The 10,140-nt window shown below is 43.1% G+C and overlaps 1 protein-coding gene across 2 annotated transcripts; it reads left to right on the forward strand.

Annotated features, from left to right (window-relative positions):
- Nucleotides 1-4,494: 4,494 nt before the first annotated feature.
- On the forward strand, nucleotides 4,495-10,076 carry hapln3 (hyaluronan and proteoglycan link protein 3). Of its 2 annotated transcripts, XM_086029509.1 has the most exons (6): nucleotides 4,495-4,800; nucleotides 5,090-5,244; nucleotides 6,253-6,657; nucleotides 7,082-7,384; nucleotides 8,120-8,416; nucleotides 8,497-10,076. In XM_086029509.1, exons 2-5 carry the CDS (start codon nucleotides 5,094-5,096, stop codon nucleotides 8,395-8,397), a joined length of 1,137 nt encoding a protein of 378 aa, XP_085885635.1. In that variant the 5' UTR covers nucleotides 4,495-4,800; nucleotides 5,090-5,093; the 3' UTR covers nucleotides 8,398-8,416; nucleotides 8,497-10,076. The 2 variants fall into 2 exon arrangements, with proteins under 2 accessions (XP_085885635.1, XP_085885634.1); XM_086029508.1 differs by having other exon boundaries at nucleotides 4,499-4,800; nucleotides 8,120-10,076.
- Nucleotides 10,077-10,140: the final 64 nt, after the last annotated feature.

Raw genomic sequence — 10,140 nt, forward strand, 5'->3', positions numbered from 1 at the left:
GCTGCTAACAAAAGTAGAAAAATCAATGTGGAGGCTAGCAGACTACTTCGGTGGTCCTGGAGAATCGTGAGCAAGCAAATGGGCGGCGCCATTCTGATTTTTTTTTTTTTGGGTGTGGAAGCTTGCATTCATCCCAAAACTCTGAAACCTGATAGTGAAGTAGGGAGGGGGTTGGCTAGGCCTATGGCTATGGCTAGCTCCTTTTTATCAGCTGTTCAACCTCTGGACAACCTTTATTGACCCGTTATTCAGGGGCCCTTCAGGGCAGATTCAGCGTTAAGGACCTTTGGGAGTAAAAATTCAATCCTACTCTCCCACCCTGGCTGTCCACTGGCATAAACGAGCTTGCGATTGATTGATAGCAAAACAGTCGGCGTGCCTTTTTTTAAAAAGTGCCCCCATCCGTTTGTTTTCTACACGGCTTGTTCCAAAAAAGACGGCACGAGCGCAGATTCAAACCAAACACCGGATCCACAATGCTCCCGTTCCGGGTTTTATACGATTCCAAATGTGTCTTTGCGTGACTCGTTTTGAAGAAGTGAGCTGTCGAGGAGTGCCTCAATTGTCTGCACCTTCCCGAAATAGCGCTTACTTCAAAGGAGTCGACGGGAGCGAACATTCAAATTAAGAGTTGACAACATGGGAAGTGGAAGTGTGTGTTTTGTCCGTGTGGTGGTTGTCATCCAGAAAGCAATTCCAGTTATTAACTCATTGACTGCCAGCCGTTTTCAATGCGTAGCTTTCTAGATTTCAAGACCATTGAGAGCATTTTGGATCACCTTCAAAGACCCACCACAAATCTATCGAAAGTAAACGTCTCTCGCCAGGAGGAAAAAAAAAAAAAAAAAAAAGGGTTTCCTAGCTTTTTCAGTTCTTTAGTAATCAGCCGTAAAACACGGTTTGGTTTTAGGCACGGGCCGATACCGGTGTCAGCGGCGGGGAACGCTTGCGTTCCATTTGACAAATGTCAGCGTCCGCGGCGCCGAACGAGTTAATCAGGTGACGGCGACATCAATCCCTTCTCCCACCACCTTCCTGCTGCAGGAAGTTTTTTGATAAGGAAATCATTCCCGGAAAAGTCAGCTGCTGTTTAACACGGTGGCGTTCCCGAGAGAAACGGGACTATTTCTGCTCACATCTTGCTCATGTGATGACAAGTTGAAATCCCCCCACCCCCCCACCCCCCCATCTCCTCCAATGTTTGTCTTTCTATATTTGGCTCAGCTTCAAGTGGCTGCGTTTGGACTACCAACTACCAAAAACGGTGGGAAATTGTCATGATTACTCGTTCTTACAGCTCCTTTGGCTGTCATCGCGGTATGTCAAGACAGCGCTCTGCGTCCTCTCTAATCTACAAAGAAAAAAAAAAAACATTTACCTTCAGATGTTGTGTAATGACAGCGTGTCCACCCATCACAACACAATGGATGCCTGGGCTCCACACAAACACAAACAAAACGCACTGTGGCCCGGCCTTGAATGTTGCAAGCCGGCGCCCAAATTATAGCCCTCCACTCTCTGTGACAATGGGGGTGGGTTTGGCAGGGGGTGCTGGTATTTGTGGCCTCGGGCGGGAAGCTTTCATGTGCGACCCTGGGAAGGCTGTTGAGATAACGGCCGGGAGACGCACACTGGCTTCAGCGAGGCACGCTTTAAATGCTCGCTCGATTGTTGAGGAAATGATCACAATCGCGGGGCTTTCGTTTAACCTGACAGGACTTACTTGGCAGCAGTCCTTCACCGTGTCCATATTTTTAACGCTCCCCGTAAGGGGAATGCGACCCCAATGCTTTTGTCCATATACTGTATTTGTAGTCTGGGATAGTATCGGGTGGGCTATGCATTGTTTTGTTTTTTTCATCAACTTTCATCCCTAGTAACAGACACAATTTTAAGCGGAGTTCCTCAGGGAAGTATTTTAGGTCCATTCAGTGTTTGTCCATATGTGATGTGACTAAAAAAGGCTTTCTTGCTCATAGCCTCTTTCTTGCTTACAAAGGCAAGTGTGGTTCAAACTTTTTGTGGAAAATGATCGGACCTAAAACAATTCCCTGAGGAACTACGCTCAAAATAGTGATTGGATGGTTATCTTTGCTGTCCTGTAGAAAAACACTTAAGTCCATTTTTTTTTCATTTTTCTTATTTTTACGTGAATGGTGTTTCCGCGTTACAGACATCGCGTTAACGTGGAACCTAAAAAAAAATTCAAAAATTGGACATATGTATACTGTACTGTATTATAAGCTATATGGATCAATATATTAGAACCCATTCCACCAGCAGGAAGTATAAAGTGTGAGGAAAATGGGGTGTTGTTCCTCCCTTTGTAGCTTCCGCTCTTTTGGGGAGACTGTAAAAAATGAATGGATCTAAAATTCTTCCCTGGGGAACTCCATTCAAAATCGCCTGCCTTTAATTTTGGATCGATAATGAAGTATTGTCGTGAAGAATCGTATAATATAGACTTAATATATACATAATTAATTTGTACTGTATCATACACTGTTACATTTGAACATGTGGTCATTCCGCACTACAGAGAAGAAAATGTGCATTTTTTTCCTTCTGGGAAGACTTTGTACAAGATGCTCCAGAGTGTCCCTGTGGGAATCTGTTTGGACCATTTCATTCGTCTCAACAACACTGTCCCCACTGGGCCATAAAAACACAAATATGTATGACGAGTACTGCTGTATGATCTTAAGGGTAGATTTTAGGTGATTTATCTCTAAAATCCATTCTAGTAGATGGCGGTCGAATTGGACCTGGAGGAGCCTTATTAGCGCCAGAATGACAATGTCAAATTTGAGCCAAACAACATGCAACAGTTGAAAAATTAAAAAAAAATCCCCCTGGTAGTCTAAATACATTTCCCCATGCAGTGTAAGATGTTGACAGTATTATTTAAAAAAAAAAAAAGAAGAACAAAAAAATGTTTTTCAGCATGCGAATGAAGAATGTGCAAGGGAAGCAGGACGCCGCAGGATTTTCGAGGTGTGGTTGGGTTTTGTCCGTGGCGAGGGGTCGGTTGAGGTTGGGGCTTGGTGTCAGGAGGGCGGCCAACATCTGCGCTTCACTCAGCCGTGACCGTGTTGGCTCAGCAGCGCACAGTCCGCAGAAGCGTCCCCCGCGCTGACCCTCGCCGCCCGCGCACTTGTTTTCCACCACTCTAGCGCGACTTGACGGAGGCGACGCACGCTCTCTGTTCGAGGCCTTAGCAAAAAACAGGTGACCTTTGGCCAACATGGACGCCGGCCTGCTGGACAAATGCTCCGCTTATGTTCGCTTTGCAGTTGACCTTCATTCAAAGGAGACACAGTGCGGAAAATTGATTGACTTTTAACCGTTTGGACCGTGAACGGGACGCCCGCCTAAACTGTTTATAATTGCCTGTAGATGCCACAAGATGGCAGCAAAGCACTTTCTTCGATTAGACAAAGCTACGGCCTGACTAAGTTCGTCTCTCCGGCACTTACCCGTGAACTGATTTGGGAGTGTTTTGACATACAAACCCCTTGCGCAACAGTTTTTTTTTTTGTTTTTTTTTGCTTCAATTTGTGAGCAAAAGTTTGACACGCTATACAGGTCTAAATGGCAGCAAACACTCTTCTAGCTTAAAGCTAACAGACACAAATACGGGCTAACAAAGCTAGCATCGATATTGCAGTAGCTACCGACCTTTGACAACTTCTATTTGAGCAACAATGGTCACCGCACATGGAGACAGACGATATAACAATACTCGCGGGCTTATATTCTTTAACCTCTACGAAAAATGTCTAATATTCTTGCAGTTTAGTTGCGATGCTATTTTTTTTTTTTAATTCATCAATTTTCCAGAGCCGGTTTATGCCACTATACTGTCTGAAACACATCCTGTGGAAGCAAAGAGGTAAGCAGAGCTGCAGTTAGCGCAAATTGGTGATTGCTAACTGTGTTACCATCCTGCTGAGGTGTAGAGAGGTACGCAAGAAAAAAAAAAACCTAATAATTGAAACCAGGAAAGGTTGGAGAAATAAAGTAATGGCGGGAGTGATGACAAATGAAGTACACACAGCTTTAGGAATGTAACCCTGCCGCGAATGGTGAAAACTCGCAATTAATCGGCGCCCCTGATAAAGGTTTATGATTCCCTGAATATCCTACAAGATGCTGGTCAAGCACTGCTGCTACTAAAAAAAAAAAACATAACTCACTTGAGCATAGTTCCTTGGCACCAAGACAATACTTTTACTTTTTGCACAAAACGGCAAATAGGTGAGTTTTTCAGCAAATGCGGTAGCTGCTAATGAGTCGTAAATATAACACATCTCCTGCATGCACTACACTTGGGATTGTACATCAACACCATGGTGGAAAATTATTTTTATTAATAATCAATTAATAATCATTAGACTTACAGTTGAATTTCCTGACATTTTTGGACCTTGAAAGTTCATTGCAAGAAAAAAACTGGCATTCCACCTATTCCTTAAACTTATGATGTGAGAAGTGCTAACCTTAATAAATACATTTTGAATAAAAAATTTAAAAAAAAGCTGAAACTTGTGAAAAATGAATAAACATTTCACACACAGCATCAATAAAAATATTGTTTTTCTTAATTGCCACCTACTACTGTGTCAGTTGACGTCATCCCGCGACGAGGAGGAGGAGACGATGACGTCGACACACACACACACGCACACACACACGCGCATACGTTCAGTACATCCACGTTGACGCGCACACGCATGCAGTGAGTGAGTGAGTAAGTAAGTGGTTGTCAGCGAGTATCTTGTCTTCATCTTCTCTCAGACGGTGAGTTTGATCGACGATGTTGTCATTCATATTTGTTTGGCGTGCACAAAGTCAAAATGGTGAAAAAGAGCAATTTGACGAGCCAGGAGAAATCCATTGTTAGAAACTTTGGTGTTTATTGTTTATTGGCGCTGAGCGGGACGACGGCTTAAACGACAATATTTGGCTCTAAACATTTTATGTATTCATGTTTTGACATTTGGAGAGAGGTTTATCATGCTTGGACGTGATTCAAAGGCTGTTGGTATTTAAGGGACTTTTTTTGGGGGGGGGGGGGAATGTCTTTCAGCGTAATGCTCGGTGGTCTTTTGCGCCCCCTGTTGGCCGCCTGCGGGCTTGTGCTGCTGCCCGCCGCCGCCGCCGCCGCCGCCGCCGCCGTCCACTTCAATTACAACAACGGCTTCTACTATCATGACGTCAGCAACGGCAACGGCAAAGGAGAGAGTGAGTAGGCACTCACACTGAATTTCATTTTTCCAATACATTTTCGATGCAATACTGTGCATTTTTTGTAATATAAAACATTTTATGCTCTGTATTTGTTGTATGAAAAAAAGTAAGTTAATGTATTATATACATATTTTCTGTCCTATTATCCGAATTATTTATATTTTGAATCAGTTTTTATGCCCATTGTAATTTCTATATTTTCCAATGTCTTTTATTTTGTCTTTTTTATTTTTACAATTTTAAGATGCTAATTATTTTTCATACATTTAATATGTATTCTTATCTTATGTTGATTCAAAAATATCTTTTTCTGCTTCATTTTAATTCCCTGTGTATTTTTTATTATTCCCTAAATATTTACACTTTACAAGATTTTATAAACATAATAAACATGTTTTATTCTAATACAAATGTATTGTATTTAAGTAATATAAATGTAATTATCATTGTATAACTTTCAAATTATATTTAATTATACAACATACATACTTATACTGTATTTTAAATTTGTTTATAATTTCCATTATATTGATACATTTTCCAATGTATTTCGAATTTTTCATCCTTTATAGTTTTTATTACAGTACTTATGTATTTATTTTATATTGAAATATTACTAATATTTTGGTGTATGATTTATTTTAAATCAACATTTTATAGCATTTTCAACACCTCATCAGAGCTATAATTTTGATATTTTTCAATATAGTATCATTTGAATTTAAATAGGTCATACTGTAATTCATTCAATGGATCCATTTACAATACTTTTTAATGCCTTTCTGGAGTAAAGCAAAAATGATTGTATTTATCTTTGAATATTTATATCTTGTAAATGTAATTTACATTTTCATATGTGGACCTTTTTAGTTCACAGTTAAGTGCAATTCAGTTACATTTCACGTTTAAGTGAAACTCTTTTCAAACATTTATCTCGGTAAAGTGAGCGAAACTCAGCCCAATTTATTTTCTGTCTTTATTTTTGCTCGCGTCCCCCTGCAGTCTATTTCAACGGGGTCCGCCTGTACGTGGAGTCCCCGCAGGCATCCGTGTCAGCCACCAGGGGCAGCAACGTCACCCTTCCCTGCCACTTCCACTACGAACCCGAACTGAGCGCGCCGCGCCGCACGCGGGTCAAGTGGTCGTGGTTGCCCGCCAACGCCGTCGCCGTGTCCGCTTACCCCTCGGCGGCGGCCTTCGCCGTGGAAACGCAGGTGATGGTCGCCATGGGCAACCGCCACCGCAGCTACGGCGGATTCCGAGGTCGCGTCCGCCTGCGACGCTCGGCGCCGGGCGACATGTCGCTGGTCATCAATGAGCTTCGTCTCAACGACACGGGGCGGTACCGGTGCGAGGTGATTGACGGCTTGGAGGACGAGAGTGTCACCGTGGACCTGGAGCTGCGAGGTGAGTGGACCGAGTCCGTCTCACAATTAACCTGGAGCGACCGGTACTGATTTGGCATTTCGTTAGGGTTCTTTATTATTTAACTATGACGTGAATCAAGAGTTGATCAGTGAGTCATTTGTGAGCTCAGCTGAACTGCTTCAAACTTACACTTTATTATTCTTCATCTTTATCCTGACAACATCCGGAATTGTCAAGCGATTCCACCTCAAAGAAATTCACTTCACCGGGGAGTGCCTCTCGCCCCAGTTATTTTTGACTTCCCCTCTCAAAATGATTTCATTCTTTTTCACTTGAGTTGTATAAGTTTGACGTCACTTGAACCGTTTATCTGGGTCTGATTTGGGGTGTGTAGACTTTTTATATCCGCTGTAGAGTTGTATTTATTATTCAGGCTATGGTGTATTTACCTTCCTGGCTTCAGGCGTGGTGTTTCCGTACTACTCTGACAAAGGACGCTACCACTTTAACTTCCTGGCGGCCCAGCAGGCGTGCCAGGATCAGGACGCCACCCTGGCCACGTTTGAGCAGCTCTTCACGGCGTGGGACGAGGGCCTGGACTGGTGCAACGCCGGCTGGTTGGCCGACGGCACCGTGCAGTACCCCATCACGGCGCCCCGCCGCGGATGCGGGGGGACGGACTTGGCGCCGGGTCTGCGCAGCTACGGTCAACGCCATCGCCTCCTCCACCGCTTTGACGCCTTCTGTTTCTCCGCTTCCATCAAAGGTCAGGATGAAGTACTGATTACCTGCCGGGTCGGACGTTAAAGAGAAGTCGGGCCAAACAATTTTTTTTTTTTTTTTAAGAATGTGTTCTATGCAAGCCCACTGGTTGAAACAAGGCATTCTGATGAATATTGCACTCGTGGAATAAGAGTTAATTCAACCGTTTTTAGCCATTTCTGGGGCGGCCATTTTGTCACGTCTGTCGACTGAAAATGACATCACAAGTGCTCAGGTAACAACCAATCGCGGCTGACCTGTTTTCTGAAGCTGAGCCGCGATTGGTCGTTACCTGAGCCCTGAGCAACCCAAACATATTTTTTTCGAGAATATGTTCTATTCAAGCCCACTAGTTGAAACACGGCATTCTGATGAATTTTGCGTTTGTGGAATAAGAATGAATCCACCCGTTTTTAACCATCTCCGGGGGCGGCCATTTTGTCTTCTATCGACTGAAAATGACATTACATTGTCACAGCTGACCTGTTTTCTGAATCTGAGCCCTGATTGGTCGTTGTGCGCAATTGTGATGTCATTTTCAGTCGACAGAAGACAAAATGGCCGCCCCAAGAGATGGCTAAAAAGGAGTGGATTAACACTTATTCCGCAAGCCTTTTTGGGTGGCGGCTCTTCCGCTCTTCCCTTCACATACCTGAATCATCGACTTCAGTACTTCCCACCATTGCTGAGCAAGCCGGCGACTTTTGTTAAGTGATGTCTGGTGTTCTCCTTTCCGCAGGGAGCGTCTACTTCCTAGCGAGCCCAACCAAGCTCAACTTCACTGAAGCGCTGCAGGCTTGTGCGGAGGACTCCAGTCACATCGCCAAAGTGGGCCAGCTTTATGCCGCGTGGAGGCTCACGGCATTGGACCGCTGCGACGCCGGCTGGCTAGCGGACGGCAGCGTCCGCTATCCCATCGCCAAGGCCCGCGCTAACTGCGGGCCGGCGGAACCGGGAGTGCGCAGCTTCGGCTTCCCCCCGCGCCACCAGAAGTTTGGTGTCTACTGCTATCGCTAAACTCTGGGCGATCTGAGAGGTTAGCTTTAGCTTTAGCCTACAAGAAGATGGGTATTATTGAGGCCATTTGAGTTGATTGCTCTCCTCTTCCTCCATTAGACCACAAGTGACTGTGATGACAACTTCTTAATGCCTCTTTCCCACTGCACAGTACTCGCTTGGCTCTACTCGCCTCGGTTTGGGGCAGTTGGTTTTCTGCCTCATTATGAAACTTCTTCAGTGGTTGTGGTGAGGGCAGCAAGAAAACGGAGCGCTGCCGCAAGGCGGAGACTGTGGAGCGTGCAGCGTCCCGAGCTAGCAAGCGGCCACGGGGTAAGCTAACGTTAGCTTGTGTGTTTGTTTTTGTAGCCGGCATATCCTCCCAACAGGTTTTTATCAAACATCAATTTAGAGTGGTCAATAGATGTAACGCACATGTTTTTGTCAACATCACAAGACAGTTTTGAATGTTCAGTGAATCTTAACAATTTTATGTAAATGACAAAGCATTTAGTGGTCAATAAACAACGTACGTGCTGTAAACATCAGAGGCAGTTTGGAGTCTTTATTAATGAACCGAAAGCACATTTTTATAAACATCAAAGTAAATTTGAGTATTAATGAACCTAAAGGGCATTTTTATAAACGTCAAAGAAAATTTTTTGTAAAGCACATTTTTGTAAACATCAAATACCTTTTAGGGTTTTTAATAAGCCTAAACGTGTGTTTACATGAATGTCAAAGACGATTCGATCTTTAATTAATCTGACATGTGTTTGTTGTGAACAAACAAAAAAGCCTTGATAGTGTAGAACAAAATGGACATTTTTGTTTAAATATCGGGAATGTTTGATAACAATTTTTTTCAGACCTATACTAGTGCAACTAATTCACTCTTTGAGTACTCACTGATATATAGTGTACCTATACTTCTAATACTTTTAATATAGAAAATTGAATTCAACACAATGATCAAAAATTGTGAACAAAGACATTTTTCATAAAAAGTTTTCATAAAAATCTCTGTAACCGTTGGAGACAAAACATGAATAGCAAGTAGAGCCACGCTGAGACGAGTAGGTACCGTGCAATGGGAAAGGGGCATTGGAGCTCTATGGGACCGCTCGTACACTATTTGGACAAAAGTATCCCATTTGAAGGAATGAATTAATCCGAGGTTGACATTTGGAAGCGATTTTATTTTTATTTTGTTTCTCACTTTCCGCATTGCAATACTTTGATCTATGTTGCGCAAGCAAGAAAGACGGTCGGATGAAGATGATTGTATAGCTGCTGTACTGACTTTTCTGATTTTTTTTTTTTTTTAATTACTTTCTGCCACCTGGAAGTCCCCTGGTACATATTACATATTGTTACAAACAAAATGAAAATGTTGACTGAAAACAGTGTGACCTCTGTAAACGGCTGCTCTTTTTTCCTCAGTGTGATGTCACGCATACCGTACATTTAGCTGATGAGCTCCTCCCACGTGTTTACTGAAACCTTTTAAGTGACCGTGACTCAAATATGATTATCAAGTGTTGCTTTTTCATTCAAAAGGTGATTCCCCGTATTTGCTTGACGTACGCTTGTTTAGGGGTGGAGTGGAAGGTAACGTAACCTTTTCTTTGTAGACATACTAAAACACTTCAAGACAATTTTGTATCGTTTTATATGAAACAATAAATCACTGCTGGTCACATGTTTTATCTGATTTTTCTACTCTGTGCTAGTCATGCTCACTATGATGTTGTCAGCCAAATT

Source organism: Filicampus tigris, chromosome 4 (genome assembly GCF_054856515.1).
Source record: "Filicampus tigris isolate MCC_2025a chromosome 4, RoL_Ftig_1.0, whole genome shotgun sequence".
In the NCBI taxonomy this organism is placed as follows: Eukaryota; Metazoa; Chordata; class Actinopteri; order Syngnathiformes; family Syngnathidae; genus Filicampus; species Filicampus tigris.

What these genes read in the sequence shown, in the direction of transcription:
- hapln3 (XM_086029509.1), top strand. Translation starts at nt 5,094, where the DNA reads ATGCTCGGTGGTCTTTTGCGCCCCCTGTTGGCCGCCTGCGGGCTTGTG. An exon ending in CGGCAACGGCAAAGGAGAGA is followed by an intron (nt 5,245 to 6,252) that starts GTGAGTAGGCAC and finishes GTCCCCCTGCAG; the next exon opens with TCTATTTCAACGGGGTCCGC. An exon ending in TTTCTCCGCTTCCATCAAAG is followed by an intron (nt 7,385 to 8,119) that starts GTCAGGATGAAG and finishes TCCTTTCCGCAG; the next exon opens with GGAGCGTCTACTTCCTAGCG.